The sequence below is a fragment of the Eumetopias jubatus genome, unplaced genomic scaffold, assembly GCF_037043125.1.
Source record: "Eumetopias jubatus isolate StellerSeaLion01/CBP00866 unplaced genomic scaffold, mEumJub1_p1.0 scaffold_15, whole genome shotgun sequence".
NCBI classification, from domain to species: Eukaryota; Metazoa; Chordata; class Mammalia; order Carnivora; family Otariidae; genus Eumetopias; species Eumetopias jubatus.
The window spans coordinates 18,094,381-18,118,513 of record NW_028274821.1 but is presented as its reverse complement, the minus strand read 5'-3'; the positions used below and the strand labels follow the sequence as shown (position 1 = coordinate 18,118,513).

Genomic DNA, 24,133 nt, shown 5'->3' with positions numbered 1-24,133 from the left:
AATGCTCAGTGCCTTAGGTCACTGATTGGGAAGGAAGAATTAGCAACGGGCCTGTAATCCATCTTTCTCTTTACTGGACATTCCTGGCGGGAGAAAAGGGATGACCCACTCAAATCCTCTTTCAAATATGCTGGTAACCAGACCTTCTGATAAATACACTAAAAGTTTTTCCTAGCAAAAAATGATAGAGTTCTTTTTTGTGACGTGCTTTTAGGAGCATACATCTGTGTATCTAGGTTGCTTATGTAATTAAACCTGTAAGTTGTAGATTTATGGGGGCATGGCAGGTTGGAGTATTGGTGGCATATAAGTGGGAATATTTAATTGAAATTGTTCCCTTTGTAAAATCAATGCTCTGCATATATTGCTTAGACCTCACCTACTAAATCTGATCAGAACGAATCCTAATGCAGAAGAGGAAGAACCTACATTTATGGTCTTAGACTTCTCTAAGGGAAGAATGCTTTGCCTTTGCCTTGTGTTTGCTTGTACCTTCAAATTAGTAGTGAAGTTTGACACATGATTCCAACTTGATGATCAACGCTTCATGTTTTCTCACTGGGTCACTCTGCCTCTCCTGTGTCCTCATCCATTACTATGAATTAGTTGAAATCTTTTTTTTTTTAAAGATATTTATTTAAGTAATCTCTACACCCAACATGAGGCTCAAACTCATGAACCCAAGATCAAGAGTCACGTGCTCTACCGACTGAGCCAGCCAGGCGCCCCTAGCTGAAATCCTTTAGAGATCAGCAGATCTTGGTTGGAATCTGATCTTCATTTCTTCCTAGCACTGAGACTTCAATGTGGTGTTATATAACTTAGCTTCCTCATCTGCAAAATGGGTTTGCTGTTAGTGCTGCCTGCCTGGTTTGGGGACTAAATGAGGGAAACGTGTGTTGGGCACCTTACCCTTCCCGGCACTGCAGCAGGCACTGCTTTTCCAGCTGGAGCAAGCCTGGTTGGCAGGAGAGGCATTGTGTGCTGTGTCTCCCTTCACACGTCCTACAAGAGTTGTGGCAGGGGACACATTGGTGGCTGTCCTCATCAGCATAGTAGCCCTCGGGGCAGTCATGCAAGCAGGTCATGTCTGTCAAGGAAGGAAAAGAGTCTGTCTTGGTATCAAGTATGATGCATGTCTCCCAAACCTCTTCTCTGTGCTCCCTTGAGTGAACCATCGTGGGAGGGGAGGATGCAGGAGGAATGAGATGGTGTCCTTGTGAGGGTCTTGCTTCTCAGATCTGCGTGGGTTGGGGAGATAGATGCTAACCCTTTCCAGGTCTTCAGCATGTTCATCTCTTCCTTCCCTCTCTCCTACTCCCCTCCGCTGCTGCTGCTTTTAGCTGAGTGAGCTTTGTCTCATTTTCTTTCTCACATACCTGTATTAGCCTAATCATGGAATCCCTGGAAACCTGAGGGCATGCTTCACATCTGTGATAAGATCTGCTGGAGGTGGCCAACCTCAGACCATGCCAGACTTCAAGAAGATTTATTAATCCCTGGATGCAAAATCCAGGGGAAATTTTGATGAGGGACTGAATCCCTGCATGTTTGTAAAGTGTCTCTCCACAGACTGCTTATTAATCGCAAGGGAAAACAGTAACTCAGCAGTGGAGACATTGCATAGCACTCTGAACAGATGACCACAGTTAGCATCACTGGTGAGGGGCAGGTGACATCCTGGGTCTCCAGGAGGACACGACATCACCTGTGAAGTATTCTGGCTGAGAATGAATCATCTCTAATTGTGGGACACCTCACACAGACTCCACTGGAGGGATAGGGACTGTATTCTTCTAAAATGTCAATATTCTATAGAAAAAAATGGCTGTGGAAATGTTTCATTTTAACGGGGCTACAGAGACCTGGCAACTGAAAGCAATACCTGATTGGAGACTGGATCCTTTTCCAAGGAGGAATTGCCAAAATTATAAAACAGATGATATAGTGAAGTATTGATGTTAAATTCACTTGCATCAACAACTGTACCATGGCTATGTCAAAAAGTATCCTTAGTTTTAGGAAATACATACTAAAGTATTTATGCAAAAGGAGTCACGATGTGTATATCACATCCTCAGATGGTCAAGAAAAAATTTATTGTGGATTATGTAGGCATTACACATTGAGACAGTCAAGAGCGAGCACGTGAATGATTAAGCAAATGGGACACCCAATTAGCGGTGGGCGAAGTGGGTGAAGGGCACGTGTGTGGCGTTCTTCATACTTTTGTCTTTTCTGTAGGTTTGAAAATTTTCCAAATACAAAGTGAAAAATTAGAAAGACACCAAACATCTGGGCACCAGGTGTCATGCAAGGTGGTTTCCCAGATGGAGGGAAAGAGAGAGAGCCCTCCTCAGAGGACATGTGACTCACTGAAAAGAAGGTTGTCCCTCTGGCAGGCGAGACACTGGTCCTCAGCAGGCCCCGTGCAGCGGAAGCACTTAGCATGGCAGGGCTTGCATCTCAGAGCCTCCACATCCCAGTACTCAAAGGAGGCACATTCCTTGTGAGGCACGCAGTCCCCATGGTGGTTGACCAGAAGGCCCTCCTGACAGGCCGTGCAAATCCCAGGTGATGAGCAGGTCTGGCAGGACTTGTGGCAATCTGTGGGCACGGTGGGGGCAGAAGACCAAGTGAGAGAGGCCCAGGGCGCCCCTAGAAGTTGTGTTCACATCCCTTTCCCTTTCCTTTCAGAGATTTCTAGGGCTCTGGGTCCAGGGCATGGGGGCCACTAGTTGGGTAGAGCCCTTGGGCTCTGGGTAGAGCATTCTTATCAAATGAGAAGAAAAATGGCCATTTCACATTCTCTGTAATATCTAGAGAACCCCTTCTTGCCACATCCAGAAATATTAGACTCAGTATAGTTACCAAAACTGCAACAAAACAATAAACAATTCTGTAGGGTATGGTCATACACTGGTCTGTAGCTTGCTTACCCCATAACTCTTACTCTGTGGTGCTCCACTGACCTCCCAGAACAACTTGAGCTTATCACTAACAACAGTTGTTGGGATGTACTGTAATTGCCTGTTGATCAAAAAAAGGCCTCTTTTGTATTCATTGATGAGTGCACAGTACCTGTGAGAGGACCTGGCATGTAACAGGCACTCAGTAACTTTTCTTAGACAAATAAAATCAAAACAATTCATTCCTACCTAGGGGTTTTAGCAATTGCCGTTCGCTCTGCCTAGAGTATAGGCAGAGTGTGGTTCTCCTAGATATATGTGTGGCTTGTTCCCTCTGTTTTTCTATGATGTCTTCAGGATGCCTTCACTCTAATTTCAACTCCATCCTGTCCAGCTTCCTGTTCCCCTGCCCTGACTTACTTTTCCTTTTGACTTACCTTTTTTAGGGTCTGTCTCCCCCCGCCCCGTATTCTGTCTGTATTGTCCCCTGCTTTTCCCTAGGCCTAGAGGAGCACGCAGCACATAGGAGGCCCCCAGGAAGTGCTCCCTGAATGAACAGACACATGGCATTCTGGTCATCTCATGTTATCTAGATCAGGAAATTGAGGCTGAAGGTGCTAAGTCACTGGGCTGGAAACGGGCAGGGTTAGACGTTGAACCCAGGAGCTTAGTCAGAGTTCTTGCTGTTTCTGCCCCTGTGCCTGGGGGTAGGGGTGGGATTCTTAGAGGTGCCTACGCTCTCTCATAGAGGATAATTTGGATGATCCAAATGGATCCCAAGCCCTTGTGTTTCTTGGAAGAGATCCTGCTTGGTTCTGGATGCTTCTCCACATCTACTCAAATCTTAATTTTTCAAGTCAGGTCCTTTGTTTCTTCTTTCTGGAAAGTCCGGTGGCCACCCTGTTTCTTCCAGTACCAGCTTCCCTCAGCCTGCCTTTGGACTGGTGGAAGGAGCCATCACCTTGTAGGGAAAGCCCTCAAGTTAGTTCCCTATGGTTGAGTTCGTCTGAGGGGAGCCCAGGCATCTGTACAGTGGTATTTTTTTTTTTTTTAACTCTCCAGGTGATTCTAATGGGCAACCAGGGATGGGATCCAGGGGCCTCTCTCAATGAGAAAATTAAATCAAGTAAATGTACTGTGAGGCCTGCAAAGTTCTCTGTATGGCAAATTACCTTTATTATTGAACACCAGAGAAAGGCAGAAATTGACCCTTAGTTCCTGTCTGAGTACAGGTATGACGGGCTTTGGCCAAGTTGCTAAACTTCTCAAGGAAACTGGCCCCAAGCTCACTGCCGCCATGTCTTCCGCCATGTTCTAGTCCATGGTCTTTCAGGTGGGACATTGACAGTAAAGGGTGCCTTACATAAAACACAACAAGGTGTGTTGATCATAGTGCTAGAGCAGAAAGCTGCGAGTAGTCAGCTCCATCTTCATGTCCTAGGACATGAAAATCGGTCTCCTGAGTACGTTCTGGAATGTGGGGGGGGGCGGGGCCTGGGGTTTCTCACCCTCAAGCTCTCGCTGCTGTTGGGACCACCTCTGCATAGTCTAGTGCTTGCTAGGTGGTGACCTGGGGTGAAGTTACCACTGGCCGCCTAGCTGGAGTGAAGCCTGAAACTCTGGAGAAGTTCACCCAGAGTGATTCAATGGTTTGAGAATTCTCATAATAGACCTGTTATTTTTCCTGTTCTGAGGCCAACAGTTGATACCAGGGAAAACAGAAGGAGGCATAAATGAGAGCAGATCCCTCCTTGAGTGGGTCGGGGTTGATGTGCTGAGTGGCGGTCCCAGGGCAGGAGCTGCTGAAGCAGATGAGGAGCCACGGGGTCGGGGTGGGGGTGGGGACCACAGGGAGAAAACTGATAAGGGACCCAAGAGGCACCAAGAAAATCCTCTGTGGCACAATTTTCCCTGAGCTGCTGTCAATCTTTAGTGGCTTCAAGGTTTAAGGAAAAAAACAAAAAACAAAAAAACTTCCATTTTGGGTGACTTTTGAAGGCTTATCTCCGCTGTGAAACTTCACGTGAGAATTCTTTTTGATCAGCAGTTCAGAGCCCGTGTTGTGAGGAGGGTCAATCTGATTTGTTATTAAGAAAAATTACATGGTCAAAGCTTATGAATGATTCATTTAAAAAATAATAAATTAGAGCAGATTCAAAAATCTGCTTTGTTGAGCAGGAGGGAAACAGATGGGATGACAGCTCCGGGGCTGGAACTCGGCAAACCCCAGCACCTGCTTTGTCTCAGCAGAAACCCATCACTGTGGCAGGCTCCCTGGGATGCCTGGCCATACGCACACAAGCCTTTACCTCTGCAATCCTTAGTCTCTTTTTCATAGTAAGTTCCCACCGGACATTCATCCAAACACCGTCCGTTGTAGAGAACCAGGGATGGCTCCGCACAGAGGTCACAGTCATCCGCCGAGGGGCCACTACACTCCAGACAGTCTTCGTGGCAGGGGACACACTCTCGTATGTCCGTGTAGAAGCCACGGGGACAGGATGGCTGACACATATCCTGGTACAGGAAGGACTTAGGCATACACTCTGGGGGAAGGAGGAAGCAACAAGTTACCCCCTCGGGCACAGGAGAAAGGAATTTGTTCCCTCCGGAGTGGGCTAGCCTGTCCGCACCACACTGGCTCCTTTGACCTGAGTGTTCCAGGCATATGCCCCCATGCCAAGCCTGCCAGGGCACATCCCCCACATCTCTAAGCTTTGGGAGAGAAGACCACCTACGGTGGCCTGATGACATGGTGCTGGGTTTACAGCCCGAAATGACCTGCTTCTCAAAGGTGTAAAAAATTGCAGTGCTGTGGCAGACCATCTATGGCTGAGATGCTGGAGGTATTGTTGAAAACCCGAAAAGCATGCTCTATTCAGCCCAAAGGTGGCTTAAACATTCTTGAGTTAGTTATGTTTTCATTCACTGATAGGGTGGATCAGTGACGTGGACATGGTAACTCAGTGTGAGGCATGCGTTGTGGGTTTCTTTCATCTGTATTCATCCTCTTATTTGGGGGGAAACCAAGAAAACGCTTTGGGTCACACCAAGAGAATCCTTTTGATAGAACAGCATCAGTTCAATGGGTCTTGCTCTGGAGAGGAAATTAGCCCTTCTTGGAGATAATTCCAGAGAAAGAATTCCTAGCCAGAGTGCTATTCTGAGTCTTGCTGTCTTCGCCTGACCTCTTTCCTATCTTTTGTAACAGTTGGAATTCTCTAGCTTCCTCTGTGTTTCATTAATATCAGCCTCCCTATAAGATTTTGTGCACAAAGAGGCAGGAACTTCGGGTTCTTATTCAGATCTCTAGCAGCTGTGGTATGGTGCTTGGCGCATCCCTAAGTGCTCAGTACGCCTGTGCAGATGAAATCATGCAGAAGAGGGGCTTTCATTTGTCTTCGCTTGAAGAACGCCCTTGATTTTCTCAGTGATGTGCATGGAGGTGGTTATATTTCAGGAAAGATAAGGAGACTGGTTCCCTCCATTCTGTATTGCTTCCCCCCCCACCCCCGCCATAGTTGGTCCCCAGGGGCGGTGGCTTGGGGGAGCCACCCTCTCCCCTGGGATGCTCCCACGTACCTTTGCATGTCTTCTCATGGATGCAGTCCTGACACCTCTCAGGGCAATGCTTGCACACCCCCTCCACGGCCACGTGCCTCTCGGGGCAGGCTTCCCGGCATGCTCCCTGGTGCAGGATGAGGCTTCCTTGGCAAGAGAGGCAGTTGGTGGCGTTTCCTTCGCATGTTCTGCAAGGAGAGCTACAGTGCTCACACCTGCGGTCTTCTGCATAGAAGCCCCTGTGGGGAAGACAGAGCACAACTGGAAAGGCTTTCCAGCCGGGGAAATGAGTCCCGCCTGGTGGCAGAGGGTTTGGGACCGAAAGATGCCAGAAGGATGGCAGCTATTGTGGGGCAGAACGAGGCAGTCAGATTTGCCGAGGAGGGAGGGGTCAGAAGCCAAATCCGGGAAGAGAAAGAGGTGTTATCCTTGTGAATTTGTTTGGTTTGAAAACCGCTTTTGTTAATGTGTATATGGTTTAGCCACCTTCTGGTTTCCCTGTTTTATCTCCCAATTTTTATTCTTTCTTCTTCTTTGTTTAATTAGAGCCTTATGTTAGAGTGGAAAAGGCTTTTTATCCAATACATTTTTGATGAAAAATTTTAATTTAACAAATTACTGAATTTAGTCCTTAATATAAAATGTTCGTTCATAATTAAGTTATTTTTACCAAGCTCTAAAGGTTTAATGCCCCTATAAAACTGGAACCGCTTTTGCTTTCGGATGCTCTCAGCCAACCTCTGGTGGCTCTTTTCAAACAGGCACATATAACGCTTGCACACAGCATCAAACATATTTGTAGCAGCTGCTCGTGGAGGACATGTTTATATGACTGACTTTCTTCCAGGTGGAATCTGGTGTCTGTGCGTATATATTGTACCTCTCGGTGATTACATTATCATGCCAGAGACATCTCTTACTGACTGGTGACCACAGTAACTACGAAAACCTCAACCTTTTCAAATAGATTTGGAAGATGGGGGGAATTTTGACAGTTTCTTTGAAGAAAAAAGCTGGCGGGAAGAACTGGAACGTGCAGAGGCAGGAAAATCATGAACCATTGTAGAGAACACGGACGTCCAATGTCCTAGGTATCTACTCCAGTTGTTTTCGATAATTTTCATTCTCTTTGTCAGCCACTGCCATAATAGTGCTGTGTGGCAGGACATGCCCAAACTCATCACCCATGTATCTGCAGGAAGGCAGATCTAGGCTGAGCTTGCGCTCAAAGAGGCCTTTGTCATTGTAGGGGCGGAGGTCACGCATGTACTCCGGGAGGAGGAGGCTGGGCGCCGAGGTACACGCTGGATTCAGGGCTTCTTCGTGTCCCTTTGTCTTCCCTGGCACAGGGACCTCCTGGGGCACATTCTTCTCTTAGCCATGACAGAGCACAAGAGGGCAAGTTCATCCAGACAAATAGCTTGTAAGCCTCTCTGCTAACATTCTGTTGGCCAAAGCAAGTCAACCCGGCCCAAAGTCAAGGGTCAGGGAAGTCCATTTTGTGTCTGTGGAAGCTGCTGCAAAGTGACAAGCAGGGGGCACAGGTACTTGGAGAGGTGAAGGATTGTAGCAAATAACTCAGTCTGCTAGAGTCCTTTTTGAATCAATGCCAATAAGGGATCCTATACAGCATCTTTACTTGGTGTTTTAATTAACTCATTCACATCTGTTTCATCATTCTTTCAGCCATTCTTATATTTATTCAGGAAACAAAAATGTATTGACTGTATCAGGAAGAAATGGGACGGGGTGAATAAAGGTTACATATCCAATGTAGTTTTACGGAAGAAAATTTGGAGAACCAAATCGTACCCAGACGAAAGCTAAGACCAGGCTCCCTTATACAGTAGTATCTTAGCTTTTTTGGACCAAATGGAGAAACTTCAGTTGATTATAACTTAGCTTCTGAGGTCAATTCTTACACCTAGTAGGTGCTAACTATTTATCTGCGGAACTGAATTGAATATGCTTGGCTTCTCCACTGGGCTGGAAGTTTCCTGAGTACCCTGACTTATGTTTTTACCCTGTAGGATCTATTTCATCAGTGGATACAGATACTAATGATCTACCTCTCTCATAGATCTTGTAGCTCAACCATCAAGTTCTTTTAATCAGTGGGAAATTTCTAATTGCTTCAAACAGATTCTGTTGGTCACTTCCCCAAACCCCTTCCTCACCTCCCTCTTTCCAGTCTTCCTGCCTGACAGTGTTCTGATTTTATTTGGGTATGCAGGGGGGAATTTTGTGTAGCCTAAACCGATCCTTCTATTTCCATCCTTCTTGCCAGAGATCATTTTTGGAAGACGGAAGTGAAGCATTCTGGCTAATGAGATGTGAAGGGAAGTCAGAGGAAGTTTTATTTCCTTTTAAAAAGAGATGGAGGAGGAGAAACGTGCCCTTTTGTCTCTCTGGTTGTTGTTGTGTAGGGTGGTGAGGTTTGGAGACAACGTGGCTCAGGGGCTCAGGGGAGGACAAGCTGAAGAAGATTCAAGGACAAAAACAGAAAGATTGTGGGTCTTTAATGAAGTGTTGGCTGCTGATGTAACCAATGCTGGATTTTAACCTTTTTGTTCCGTGAGATAATAAACCCCACATTGTCTCAGTCATTCTACTTAGAATTTCTGTTTCATGTCCCTGAAGGTTCCCAGATACACTTTTCCATGTGCTGTTTCCACTTCCTTTTTACATCCTGGAGCTGGACCCATTGATGGGAAGAGAAAAGGAATTACAAACCAGAGGACTGAGGGCACCAGGAGGAACCAATCAATGATTCAGCAGGTATGATTCCATATTTATTATTTACACCTCACACCTCACCTACTGTAAACATTTAAGAGGAGATTCATGTATTCACAGCCTTAACTTTTGTCATGGAAGGAAGACAACTCCTTGACCATAACCACAAGGTGGAAAAAGAGCGTATTTTCACAAAGGTCAAAAACACGTACAGATCACAGTCACAAGGGACTGGTTTGGCTGCCTTGGCCAACAGCGATTGCATGTCGAGGGGACACTTCCATAGGCTCTGTAACCAGGACGGGGAGGCGTCCTTTGGTGCAAGAAGGAATTGCCCTCCAAGTACAGCAGGAGAATGGACCCGAGTGGGACGTGGAAGGAAGAGGGACACTTACTCAGGGCACCTGGTGTAGCACCTGCCTTCGTGGAGGAAGAGAGGGAAGTCCGGCCCCGTCCGGCACGTTCTGCAGAGATCGGCTCCAGAGCAGGAGGTACAGTCCTCCATACAGTTCTCACAGTGGCCACTCCTCGCCGAGGGCCATGTGCCTTCAGGACAGGAGGAGACACAGGCCTGGGCCAGCAGATACGTGCCTAGAAACCCAGGGAAGAAGGCAGAGCAGGTGATCATCATGTGTCTGGTCCAATGGCACAGGGGTCCACGCAGAGGACGGATGCCCCCGGCAGCTTTTTTGAACCTCTGCAAAGACCCCAGTATGTGGAGCGCTGCTTTCCAGCAAACCAAAGTATTTATTAGTGAGGCTCAGTCTTCCACATTGAGTTAAATCTCCAGAAAGGAAATTGACAACAGAGGCTTTTCCCTTTTCTTTTCTTTTCTTTTCTTTTCTTTTCTTTTCTTTCTTTCTTTCTTTCTTTCTTTCTTTCTTTCTTTCTTTCTTTCTTTCTTTCTTTCTTTCTTTCTTTCTTTCTTTCTTTCTTTCTTTCTTTCTTTCTTTCCTTTCTTTCTTTCTTTCTTTCTTTCTTTCTCTTTCTTTCTTTCTTTCTCTTTCTTTCTTTTCCTTCCTTCCTTCCTTCCTTCCTTCCTTCCTTCCTTCCTTCCTTCCTTCCTTCCTTCCCTCCTTCCCTCCCTCCCTCCCTCCTTCCTTCCTTCCTTCCTTTAATTTATTTGAGAGAGAGAGAGTGCATGATGGGGGGGAGAGGCAGGGGGACAAGCAGGCTCCCCGCTGAGCAGGGAACCAGATGTGGGACTCGATCCCAGGACCCCGAGATCAAGACTGACTGAGCCACCCAGGTGCCCCCTTGCCCTGTTTCTTTTACTTTCCTCCTGATATTGGTCCAGGTCACTATGGGGCTTCCCTTTGCCCAGTTGATCTATTAACACCTTTGTCTGTCTTCATGTAAGGCTGTTATACATGTGCAGCTCAATAGAGTCTATTCTTCTGCTTCTGGAATCCTCTCCTGCTAGGACACTAACACAGTGGCAACTCCTCCACCATCCAACGCCACCTGGATTGGATGGTCTGTCTACTTATTCTTTTTTTTAATTTTATTTTATTATGTTATGTTAATCACCATACATTACATCATTAGTTTTTGATGTAGTGTTCCATGATTCATTGTTTGTGTATAACACCCACTGCTACTTAACTGAAAAAAATCAGATAACATCATTATCGAAGAAAACTATTTTAAAATCACCCTCCACTCCCAAATCCCAAGAAAATTCCTTCAATTTTTGGTTGTAAACTTTTACATTTCGTAGGGATAGAATCATGGCACACCTGAAATTTTAAACTTTTGTGCCCCATTTCACGATGAACATTGCACCTTCCAACATAATGACCACTTTAATGGTCACTTTTAATTCTTAACTTCTCACTGTTAGTGTACCATGTTAATAAAATATCCCCTGAATTCAGGGAAGTTGCTATTTCTGATGTTTTGTTATTGTAGATGATGAAGCAGTTCATCTGTTGACCTGTTAAGTTTGTTGTTCTTGGCAGGGGCGCCTGGGTGGCTCAGTCAGTTGGGCGTCTGCCTTCAGCTCACGTCATGATCCCAGGGTCCTGGGATTGAGTCCCGCATCGGGCTCCCTGCTCAGCGGTGAGTCTGCTTGTCCCTCTCCCTCTGCCCCTCTCCCCTGCTCCTGCTCGCACTCTCTCTTGCTCTCTCTCAAATAAATCTTAAAAAAAAAAAAGTGTTCTTGGGATTTTCTTTTTCTCTCCTAAATTCAGAAATGAAGAAGGAAAGAATAAGTAGGGTATTTACCCTCCCCTAGAGTCTCTACCCTAAGTTCTCTTGTTTTGGCTAATGCATTTTAAAGAGTAATGGAACCTCTAGAAATGTCAGGTACCCACAGACCCTAACAAAATCTGTGGCCAGATCAACAGATGACTTCATCATGCCTTTGGATAAGAACATTGGCATTTTTCTTTTCATTCTCTCTCTCTCTCTCTCTTTTTTTTTTTTTTTTTTTTGGTCCTTTGAAAGCCAGTTTTGTTTTTTTTTTAAGATTTTATTTTTAAGTAATTTTTACACCCAATGTGGGACTCGACCTTAAAACCCTGAGATCAAGAGTCACATATTCTACTGACTGAACGCACCATGCCCTCCTGAATACCAGTTTTTGTTAGAGGTCACTGTTTGGGTCCCCGCATTTTTCCAGAATAGCCACGGTGATAGGAACAGTGAGGACTGGATCAAGTCCTGCAAACCTTTTACATAAAAATGCCAATACACATGAGTGACAGTGAATTGGCTTGGCCACAGCCACTTCTTATCATACTCCATACTGACCTTTTGGACACGAAGTGCACAGGGTCGCAGATTCGTTGCAGGTTTTACAAGAAGGATGACAAGGCTGGTGTCCTCTCAAAATGTCTGTGTAGACAGAAACCGGAAGTCAGTGTCCTTTGAACAGGGTCATAGTATTACAGCGTTGGAAAGGATCTCATGGGTAATCTCATCTTCCTTCCTGCCCAGAATAGAATCCCTTCAATTTTGCATTGGCTAAACCTCCACGGTGGGCTTTATTCATTTATTCATGTATTTCACTTATTCATTTATTTTTTCTCTTCCTTCCAATTGGTTATCATGGTTTGCAAACTTCCAGTGACAGGATAGTCTTTAATGCAACGGGGCTGTTTGAACTAACAGGTGTTCCTTCTTTCATATATTAAAAATCTGTGAGCATGTGTGCTTATGTGCATGCATGCATTAAAGAGTTTTCTAGTTAAAGGTCATTACTTCTTTCCCCAAGATTCTTAAATGACCATTTCTCTTCACTCCAAGATGATAACAGAATTCATTGTGTCTTTTATGGAGTAACTTTTTCTTTTCCTTCCTTCCTCTCTTTCTTTCTTTCTTTTTTTTTTTTTTTTGGTTCTTTGGAACCAGCTTTCAAAATCCGTCAATGTTTGGGTTTCTGTGTTCTTCAGAGTAATCACTGTAGAATGCAAACCTAAATTTATCTCCTCGCAAATCATCATTAAACGTTCACCTAATGGAGCCACCTGTGGGCTTTCTGGTTGGTCAGGTGATAGGCAGGCCATCCCAGGTCAATACACCCTTCCCCTGGGAAACATTTGAGGTGTTCCTCTCTTCCTTTCCCCCCAAGAGCATTCCTTTGGTGACCAGGCTTTTCCCGGGAGTCAGGAAGTCCATGGGACAATTTCAAAGACCTACAGAATAGCCTTGGTGACATCACTCAATGAGTCCACGAGATCTTGACTGAATCTCAGGAGCTGCTTGGGAATCAGCATAAGTCTCATAGGAGAGAATTAGAAAAAGAAGATCTAGCTCAGGATGTGTGATAGGAATGATCGAGACCCTCAGTTGACTGTTATTGTTGGCATCTTATGATCACCCTCCCTCTCTTGCTTCCCGCTCCTTCCCGCTCTTCCTGAGAGTCAGTCTGACAAAGTGGGTTCTGTAGGCACACCTGCGGTCAGAGCCCAGCTGTGCCACTTACGGGAGGGTAACCATGGATACGGTAATTAAACTCCGAGAGTCCTATTTTCCATGTCTCTGGAATGAGAGCAAACGATCGTTCCCTTATAGAACTGTCATGGAGGCTAAATGAAACAGTGTGTGTAATGAGCACACACAGCGGCTCAGTAAATGCTAGACCTTCTGCTTCTTTCCTCCCAGTTTCCTCCTTGGTTACCATACTTCCCCATTTCCCAACCTTAGGCTTTAGTTCTCTCTCTTTTCCCTCTGTTCCATACCTGGAGTGGCACTGGGAGGGTTTGCTTGGTTTCTCTGAAGGCGCTATGGTTAATAAGCTGCTGAGGTTCGCTACAGAGGAAACTAGACTCAGAGGTAGGTAGGTAGACAGACAGATTGGTGTGGATGTAGCTATAGATATAGATGTATAGACATAAATGATCATCCTGCCATGCTAAGTGGCCATTCTCTTCCTAGTCTGGAGAGAGAAATATGCCTTGCTTTTCCAGGAGACTGACTCACTCCTGTACTCTCCCTTGGGGGAGCTGTTAAGAGCTCAATTAGCCTTGTGTGGAGCACTGTCAGGCACAGGATTCTCACAAAAGACAACAGGAAGCTCCACAGGACCAAGTGTTTCCCCGAAGGCCTTTTTAAACTGACAGGTCTCACTTAACCCAAACGAGACGGGGGCAGAGATGAGCAACAATTCGGTTGCCAACATCAGTCCTCACTAATCACCTGGGAGAGGCAGATCAAAACCGCAATGTGAGAGCACCTCACACCTGTTAGAAGGGCTAAGATCAAGAAGAGACAGCACGTGCCTGTGAGGCTGTGGAGAAAAGGGAACCCTTGTGCGCCCTTGTGCACCGCTGGTGGGGCCGTAAATGGGCACAGCCGCTGTGGCAAACAGTATGGAGGGGCCTCACAAGATTAAAAAGGAACTACCCCTATGATCCAGCAATTCCACTCTGTGTATGTAACTGAAGGAAATGAAATCACTGCCTTGAAGAGATACCTGTCCTCATATGTTCATTGCAGCATTCTTTATAAGAGCCAAGACATGGAAACCACCTCAGTGTCCATCGATGGATGAATGGATCAAGAAGATGTGCCATATGTATATAAAGGAACACTATTCGGCCATAAAAAAGGAGGAAATTTTGCCCTTTGCAACAAAGGGATAAATCATGAGCATTAGGCTAAGTGAAGTATGTCAGAGAGAGAAAGACAAATACCAGATGATCTCAGTTATATGTGGAACCTACAAGGAAACCAAAGACTTAGAGTAGATTGGTGGTTGCCAGGTGTCGGGGCCGGGGTGGGGAATGGGTGAAAGTGGACCAAAAGGTACAAACGTCCAGTTATAAGATGAGTAAGTGCTGAGGATGTAACATCCAGCATGGTGTCAGTAGCTAATACTCTATTGTGTACGTGAAGGTTGCTAAGAGTAGCTCTTAAAAGTTCTCATCACACACACACACAAAAGGTAACTATGGGGGCGGTGGATGTGTTAACCTCATGGTGGTAATCATTTTGTAATATATATGTATATCAAATCATCACATTATGCTGGTTAAGCCTGACAATGTTATATGTCAATTGTATTTCAATGGAACTGAAAAAAAGATACTTAATGGCTGAATGCAGTTCTTAAAAAATAATGGCGAAATAATATTTATCAGAAACACCTCGACCATCTTTAATATTATATGTCTAGGCCAGGGGTTGAATGTTTTTCCCCTCAGGGTTTGAATTTTTTATTGTTTTTTTTTAAATTTTATTTATTTATTTGAGACCGAGAGAGAGAGGGATGCCTGGGTGGCTCAGTCAGTTGGACGTCTGCCTTCGGCTCAGGTCATGATCCCGGGGTCCTGGGATCGAGCCCCGCATCGGGCTCCCTGCTCCGCGGGGAGCCTGCTTCTCCCTCTGCCTGGCGCTCCCTCTGGTTGTGCTCTCTTTCTCTCTGACAAATAAACACAATCTTGAGAGAGAGAGAGAGAGAGAGCTGGAGCGAGCGAGAGCACACGAGTGGAGGGGAGGGGTGGAGAGAGAGGGAGAAGCAGACTCACCACCGATATGGGAGCTGGAACTGGGGCTCGATCCCAGGACGCTGGGATCGTGACCTGAGCAGAAGGCAAACACTTAACCGACTGAGCCACCACTCAGGCACCCCGATTTTATCATTTTTATACTAAAACTTTTTATTTAGAAAGACATGAGCTTTAATGGATTTTCTCACATTTTTAAAAATATAATGTATATATCTACCTGGGGATTTATAATTACGCGTATCCCGTTCTGGCAGTTTGACATTTCACTGGGATACCCTGGATATAAAATTCTGTAATGTCAGCATATTTCCACTAGAGGGTGCTCCGTACACACAGTTAACGGCAATTAAATGTGGGCAAGGGATTGTGGTTCCCCGCCACAGCTTTTTATCATAAAAGATTAGTGACTTAATCACAAGTAAATTTTGACTTTGATCATAGTTTCTCTCTTTTTTTTTCCACTCCAGAAATTCTGGACTGGACAAGACCTCAAAGAAAAACAAAATCACCTTGACCAAGAAAATGTAGAGTCAGTCCTTTAGAAATGACTATAGCTAAACCATATAAAACGGGAGTTTTATTTAAAAATTTTTTTTAAAATAAGCAATACTCACACAGTTAAAAAAAACACAACAAAACTGAAGAAAGGGAATATATCATAAAGTATCTCTCCATCCTTTTTATATAAACTGTATCTATTCACACTGTTTATCACATTGCTTTTTTTTTTTTTGGTAATGAATTTTGGGGCTCATTCTCTATCGGCGCATAAAGAGCCCCCTCTTGTTTATGACTCCACAGCATTCCATTGCATGGGTGTATCATACTTCATTTTTCTAACTGGTAACTGTTGGTGACCACTTCGGGGTTTTTTGTTGTTTTTTTTTCCAATCTCTGCTATTTCAAATACTACTACAGCGACTGGGAAGGCCAAAGGTGCTTTTCCAGCCTATTACAAATCTGCAAGGACAGAGGCTTTTCTTGATAGCCTCTCCCAGATATAAACACTCAGCACATCAGGAACACCCTTAAATGTTCCAGAAAGCTCCACTGCTGAATTTCCTCCCGGTCTTTGGCCTTTGAGCACCTACGTTGTGGTCACCACCTCCTTCTGTTTTTACTTGGGCACCCCCATTTGCTCCTTGTAGCCCAACTTCTTTGGGTTGGTTTCTACATCACAGAGGCTTTTGATTCAGTGTGAAGGTCTTCTCCCTATTTCCCTGTTACCTCTTTTGATTTGAAACTTCCGCCGTCGCTTCTGTGGCAGGCTCCTCACCAAAGATGGGCTTGCAGTGGGCACAGGCTCTTTTTTATTAGAAAAGAAAAATAAAGTGTTTTATTTTTTTAATGCAAGAAAGATGAACAAGGTCAGTTTTGCCTATCACCTTACCACCCAGAAATGCCTGTGATGTAGACGTCAGCACGTAGATTTCCCATCTTCACGCTGAATGTGTGAGCATAATCATGTATGTGTATTTAATCATTTATGTCTTCTGCGTATATAATACCGACCCTACTTTTTTTTTTAATGACTTTATTTATTTATTTGACAGAGAGAGCACAAGCAGCGGGTGGGGAGCGGCAGGCAGGGGCAGAGGGAAAAGCAGACTCCCCACCAAGCAGAGAGCTAGATGTGGGGCTCGATCCCAGGACCCTGGGATCATGACCTGAGCCGAAGGCAGACGCTTAACCGACTTAGCCACCCAGGCGCCCCTTCATTTGATATTATAAATTTTGTAGGCATATTTTCTTGCTATTAAAATTCTTAGTACACTTTTTAATGGATTATGTATTTGCATGAACCATAATTCGCTTAATTTTTTTCTTTTGTTACACTTTTAGATTGCTCTTTTTTTTTTTGGTTATTATAAGTAAAGCTGCCATTGACATCTTTATACACAGTATTGGCTAAGTCAGGACTCTGCTTGGCTCCTAGGCATCCCAGCTGACCACTATTTGGTGCCTTTCTGGGACTATTCTTCCCCAACCTAGGGCCCCCAAAATTACTTGCTTTTGACAGGGAAGACTGTTTTGAAAGTAAACTAGTGTTTCCTGTGTTAAGACTGGGTCAGATTAAAGGGCAAGGGAGTAGTTTAACTTTTCTTGTGTCCTCTTCTGTCCTGGGAGCTTTATGTGGGCTCTCCCATTTACTTCTTAGAATGACCTTGGCTGAAGCAGTTCCATGTTCTTATTTTATGGATGAGGGAACTAAGATTCAGACAGGATGAATAACTTGTTCAAGGTCACATGGCTAGTAAAGGACAGAGCCAGGATTTGAACCCTCGTATGCTTACCTCTAAAGCCTACATCCACTAGAGAGACTTTTTAGTAATTAATTTGGATTTTAAAATAGTTTGGTTGAGGTCAAAGCAGCGGTGTACCAGTAAAATGGCTTTTTGGAACACACAACAAAAACCTTAAATTGTAGTGTTTGCTGATTTCCGTGGTGTAAATACTCCCATCGTAGTTGATTTCAAGCTGCCAGTGGTTTAATGATCCCCTATTGAAATTCCTGGATATTTGACAATCAGGGCAAGTGGAGACACATGGTTCCTTCAGGGATCCTGTGGGCCAAAGGTTTAATCATTTACTCAACCAGTGTCCTGTGTTTTCTTCACAAAGTTCTGGTTGGTTAATTAAGTAAAAATGAGGTCCTCATTTCTAAGCGAGGCAACTGTATATATCTACAAAGTCCTTCTAAAAATCAGATTTTTGTGGCATCTTTAAAGCTCTCGAAGATTCAGTTACACATAGGCAGCATATCTGCTCACCACTGAGATTTATTTTTTACATATGGCTCTCAGTGTTTGTGACTGACTCTGGGATTCCAGGCTTCCTCAGGGCATAGGAATTAAGATCAAAAGACAGGCTAGTGAGAAATTGTTAGGATGTGGTCAAAAAGTTAATTCCCTGTGTCTGCGCTTTGTAGATTAAACTATCATCAGAATATGTAATTAGAGCCTGCTACAAACACGGTTTTAATCGATGATGGAAATAGGTGGGTAGGGGAAATGTGCAGGAATTATTCTTAGGACTTTCCGGCACTACCAGGGGGAAAAACCACTTAAAATCCAAATGATTTAACAGGCATAAAGTAAACTGTTTCCATTCCCAACAATGGTTTCAGGAAAGCAGCCGAACCTGTGGCCTGCCACAGCTGAATGTTTTCACCCATGGTGGCTCTGTGATGCCTAAGTCCCTGTGGAAGCCATTGGCAACCTATTTCACATTGGATCTGTTGCTGCCACACAGGGGCACTGGCCTAGGAATCTCCACAGGGTGTTAATGACTAGGACAGGGGATGTGGTGGGGATCCATACTTTGGTGCAAGTCATTCTTTGCTGGCAGGAAGAACAGAGTTGAGCGGCCATCTTTGGAGATGAGTTAGTCTTGGTTGGAGGATTGGCCAGGCATGGTCCAACGTTTAAGGAAATCTCCATCCTTGGACTGGGGTAGGAGGCAGTAACATCTTGTGTGTAATTAACGAAGAATTATGGCCCTCTCATCGTAAGCAGCCCCTTTATTAAGAGAGGGGTTTAGCAAAGTCTAGTTGGATTTTTATTTCAAGGCTATTTCCCCAACATGTACTGGCACAGACCGTGGGGGTGGTTGTAGTCTTTGGATGCAAACAAGATCTGATTGTTTCCTCTGGGAGGTCATGTGGGTGAAGGAGTGGACTGAAGTTTGTCCCATTTTACCTTTCCTATGTGGATCTGCAACTGTGTTGAAAACCACACCACCACCTTGCTGAGAGCACCTAGGCAGCTCTATTCCTTTAAAATCATTCTGTCCATTGTCTGGGCTCCCACTGAGTTGACCCAGGATGACTGCAACCTGCTTAGCATCATCTTAAAGGGGTGGCTAGTTAGTGCCTGTTTTCTGGAACCTTCTGCCCTCCTATTATACCCTCAACCTTGTTGGGGTTTTGTTTGTTTTTTTGTTTGTTTGTTTTTGTTCTTGTTTTTTAAGAGTTAGAAGTCAGGGGAAAGATGTAGGCATTTGGCTCAAATACTCCCAGGATTTCATGGAGTGCATTTCCCACTTACTATCTCCCTCAGTGGTGTCTAAACTCTGCTGGGGAAGCTGAGCTCCGGCCTCACCTTGCTCAGTGAAGAAAGAGTTTTTCCTCACTGTTAATAGTCTGCATGTCTGATTTCCTAGATCATAGAAAAGTGCAGCCATGGCATTGACTTTGTTGCTTTTGTCCAGCCATGAGAAACATTCTCATCTGCTTCTCAAATCCCTTAGTAGTGCTAACTCCCCAAATGGACTAATTCCTTCCTTTCTTCAAAAACACTATATTTTGATAGTAGAAAATGCAGAGGGGTGGGTGTGGTGCTCTGACAAAGGGGAGCAGTCAAAGCCTGATTTCTTCTTGCAAAGTGCGTAGTCCAGTTGAAAGGGACATGTAATCATTTGGGGAATCAAATCCGCTCTGACTCTTGGCTCCCTGGACCTTTTCATCATCTGGATGCCAGATAAAATACAGATGTTCTGAGCTAGAGACCCAGCACCAGACTATCTTCCTCTTGGCTTGCCCTGCCTCTTAAATGCCTAAATGCCAGACAAGCCCGTTTTCAGCATTTGGGTCCAGCTATAATTCACGGAAGATATCCCAATCTGGATTGAATGATTTTCTTCCCAGCTATGCCTCTGAAATTGGCCTGTGTTCTCCATGGCTTTTGGCTGCTAGGTTTGTGATGGTCTCTGAGCTGCTTTTCCTTTAAGTCACACATGCGACCCTGTCGTGGTGGACGGTCACCATGGATGTCCCTCATCAGACTCGGCAAGAGCCTCTCTCCTGCCCGGGATCTATCCCTCGCCCCGGGCCCTTCGAACACTCATCCTGAGCAGACCTCCACTGCCATTGCACTGAAATGACCTTTTTAACAAATCCTTGCCTTGAAATCAAATGGAGAGCATCTCTTGTTTTCGTGAACATCTCTGCATAGAATGTGAGTCAGATTTTTCCAGCAGGAAGAGGCTTTGGTTTTTTAACCACCAGAGACACAGACAGGCCACTGGAGTTTGTAACTACCTTGCAAGGAAGCTCGTGATTGAGGCTCCAATGTGAGGTCAGTACTGAAGACGCAGGTAGGAACGAGCACACGCAAGCCTTTACTATTAGATTGCAAACTCCCACACCCTTCCTCCGGCCCCCATCAAAATCCCCACTTTCCCCAACTGCAACTGGAGGGGGACTTTTATTTTATTTTACTTGAGAGCAGCGTGAGTTGGGGGGAGTGATGGGGCGAGGGAGAGAGAATCTCAAGCAGATTCCCTGCTGAGCGTGGAGCCAGACCCGAGGCTCGATCTCACAACCTGGAGAAATCAAGAGCCGGTTGCTTAACTGAGTGAGCCGCCCAGGTGCCCCTGGAGGGGATCTTTTAAAAGGCAAGCTTGGCTGATGCTAAGGTCTAATCAGCCAGCCGGAAAGATCAGCTGTCTCAGCTTAAATTCCAACACTTTTAGAGCAGGTCTTCCTTGTCCAATTGAAAAAGCCCACCTTTACCAGTCGTTTTCCTTTACCTTAGATAGAAGCTCTTCTGAAATTTTTGAGAATGGTCGTTGGGCCATTCCCCTACATGGCTCTCTTTACCCGCTCCGAGGTCTCCTCCTCCCGATAGGAACTCATGGGCCACACCAACCGTAGGCTGTGCTTTGGGTTTCCCTCCAGGTCGGATGACAACGAACCACCGCCTCCTACCCTTTCCCACTCCAAGCTTTGGTTCACTGCCGTGCCTTCATCTCTTTTGGGATATCCCAAAAGCAAGCATTAAAGGGGGAGGGAGGCAGGAAGGCAGAGAAGGTGGCCAGACACCTGCCTTCTCTCTCTCGGGAGGCACATACCATTCCAGAATTTGCCTTCCACCTGGGTCTGGGCAGGCTCCACGCATGTCCCGTGTTGCAGCTGCAGTCCTTCCCGGCAGCTGCTGCACTGATGGTGGCCAAGGCCAGTGCAGGTCACACAGGCCGGGTGGCAGTGCTCACACTGTCCCAGCTCTGGGTCGCCATGGAAGCCAGGACCACATGTGCTCACACAAGAGCCATCTGCAGGGGCACACAGAAAGGGAGCATGAGGGTATGTCCCCGGCTGGCTTGGCGCACTGTGCGAGGCCAAGTTCTAAACAGGACGTGGGGAATCTCAGGAACATTCTTTGTTTGAATTTGTTTTTAAAGAAACCAAACTGGCATAATCTTCTTTCAACCAAGAAACGTGTCTTAAATCCAACATGTCAGTCCTCTTTTAACCAAGCATTTCAGTTTGCTCAAGGGGTGAAGGGGTGAAGAGCACAGAGTAAAGAACTTCAAATTCTCAGGGCCTTGAAAAAGTACAAATCAAACGAATCTCTGTATAGAAGCACTGGAGATCAGTGTGGGCTGATCCTGCAAACATTCAAGAGCACTGGGCTGTGAGTCCTTCCACTAGAAGACTCCTAGTATAGTTCCTTCCTAACCATCTAACCAAAACCAAAGACAAAGGATCTTGTTGATCTTTAACACTGCTTAGGAATATATAGCGTGGGTTGGGTTAATTCTCCGGGAAAGAGTCACGGTTCTGAATATTCCAGGTGATTCATTCTAAGGCATTTATCTTCAGTGTTCCCCCCACCCGCCCCCATCACTCTTGTTTCCATCAACTTGGAGATGTTGGAAATTAATGAGTGACATAGGAACTCTGCTTCAGTAATAAAAGCAGAAGGAAGTAGTCCCAGCTAATGTTTATTTTCAAACCAAATTAAAATCCATCCTTGGACAAGAGGCACGGGAAGAGTCTGAAGCCAATCAAGCGAGTGCTCTTATTTCTGGGTGGGGCTCTGGAGCCTTGTTCTTCCTTTGCACCACGTGGTTCTCAGGCTTACCCAGGAGAAAGAAGCCTTCTTCACACCAGTAGCACTGGTGCTGGTCACAATCGCCACAGTTGGTCTCACACGCTTTGCATTCAGATTCTTCACTGTAGGTCTTCTGAGGACAGGTCTTATAACAGTGGTGTTCAAACCTAAGGGGGGGGGGGAGGAGATGGAGTTTCTTCCACGAGCTATGTTGATGTATTTCTCTTCACCGCCATAATTTAATATCCTGACATCTGTCTACACATCATTTTTAACAGGTATAGATATTTAGGTTTCAAGGATAAAAACTTGGTCTATGGGTGCTCACCAAACAAGTCATTAACCACTTCCCTCTGGACTCTGAGGACCCATCATCGGGGCAGCTGTGAAGAGGGTGGGGAGAAGGAAAGGGGTAGCCATATTTATTTATGGAGTACTGGTGATGTATTAAGTCCTCATTTCAACCTCCATGCAATTCTCCTCTGGTAGCTATGACTTGTCTTTAATTTCTAGATAAGGGAACTGAGTATTGAGGTAAAATGCTCAAAGTCCCATAGGTAGTTAAAGGCAGGCCTGGGATTTGAACAGATGGTTTGTGTGCTTCTGTCACGTGGCAATGGGAAGGGGAGGTGATGTGGAGACCTCCCATCTCTGACTTGTAGAGTTGAATTGGAGAACCTTGGAAGGGATTGTTATCTGTGTTTCATTTAATCTAGTGGTCTGTGTCTCTTCTTACCCAGGGGATGATTCAGAACTCATAAAGTACCTGGCTTCATCCTGGATTTTCTGACTCCTGTTGAGGACAAGGTCTCCACACAGACATTTGGAAATAGCTTGCCTGCGGGCAGGTCTATCGTTAAGGTTTGTCCATGAACAGCAAGGTCTGAATCCTGGTAACCCATGGCAAGATTCCTAGACACCAGTGTCAGGTTGGGTGACTTCCAGGACCAAGAATAAGAGGGCCTCCTTTGGAGGCAAGAAAACAGCTGGGCTCTTACTGCTAAATCCAAGAATTGTTCTTTAATAGCCTGACAGGGCAGAGTCACTTCAGGCTTCCCGGCCTCTTTGCTTTAATCACTGGATTTAGGATTAAGTCACTAATGCTTAAACTGCAGAAAAGTTAGTGCCATGAAAAAAAAAAAAAAGCCAAACTTACATGTAATACCCCGTAGTGCATGATGTACAGGTTCCTGGATTATCTGGAAGAAAATTATAATAATGAAACATAATAACCGAGAGTCCATCATTTGGAAAAATGGGCTCTGGAAAAGTCCTGGCTTGAGACAAATAATCTTTTTGGGATGATTCATGAAAGGTAGTCTCCAGAAATGATATTTGCACAGATTATACCATTTTTAATTAGTAGCACGATGTATGCTGTGGTTTAGCTTTATCAAAGCTGGTAAAAAAAGAGTTCTCAGGAATGGCTGGCCCTGATTTTCAAGGAAGTAGAATCCCAAGCTCCTAGGTCTTCAAAACGCAGATTAAGAACCATCCACATTATGCACCTCCTGGATCAATGAGGGAAAGGCATCAAGCATGTCCACACATGCATATTTGGAAGGGGTGGCGGGCTCTCCACTCTGAATGGCAGGTTTTCCATGAGCTACCCCCCATGTCTGCCAATGTGAGGGAGTGTCATCTGGGAGGCTCCTTTGAAATTGGGACAATTATTATTTTTTTCCAATACAGTATCTACTTTGTGTTGGGCACATCACAAATCTCTTGAAGAAACTGTCTGTTCTCATTAAGTATAATGATTCAATATGTCCCTGTTGGCTCAGAGAAGGACTCTTTCCTACAGCTTTCAGGGGACTTAATGAGAGGGCAAGAGCTTTGAGAATCACTAGTTCAGTCTATTTCCCTTCCTCATAACCCTCTTTGAAGGATGCCAATTCCAGATCCAATTATTAAGGGAATTCTATGATTTCCACTGGCCCGGGATTTCCGTGACTCACAGAGTGACCTCCAGCAAAGTTTCTATGATACTCCAGTTCTGTTCTTTTCATTCTGATAAGATATGGAAAAAAAAAATTGCTCCTCTTTAGAATGTTCCTCGTGGTACATGAAGATTGTATGTGACCTTTAACTATTTAAACAAAATTTTGCCCTTTGAACTTTGTGCACAGCTTTCCTTTCT

The 24,133-nt window shown here is 45.0% G+C and overlaps 1 protein-coding gene across 3 annotated transcripts in view; it reads right to left on the bottom strand.

The window, feature by feature from the left end:
- Positions 1-24,133, bottom strand: part of PCSK5 (proprotein convertase subtilisin/kexin type 5) — a 455,891-nt gene that overhangs the window by 21,641 nt on the left and 410,117 nt on the right. For 2 of the 3 annotated variants that reach the window (XM_088019243.1, XM_028094318.2), the window contains exons 25-34: positions 23,150-23,192; positions 22,024-22,160; positions 21,011-21,211; positions 16,388-16,465; positions 11,961-12,044; positions 9,602-9,797; positions 6,492-6,709; positions 5,219-5,455; positions 2,377-2,607; positions 913-1,090 (exon numbers count right to left, since the gene is read on the bottom strand). In XM_088019243.1, the coding sequence (XP_087875369.1) occupies positions 913-1,090; positions 2,377-2,607; positions 5,219-5,455; positions 6,492-6,709; positions 9,602-9,797; positions 11,961-12,044; positions 16,388-16,465; positions 21,011-21,211; positions 22,024-22,160; positions 23,150-23,192 (1,603 nt within the window). The remainder of the gene's footprint in view (positions 1-912; positions 1,091-2,376; positions 2,608-5,218; positions 5,456-6,491; positions 6,710-9,601; positions 9,798-11,960; positions 12,045-16,387; positions 16,466-21,010; positions 21,212-22,023; positions 22,161-23,149; positions 23,193-24,133) is intronic. The other variant, XM_028094319.2, reaches the window with a different exon arrangement.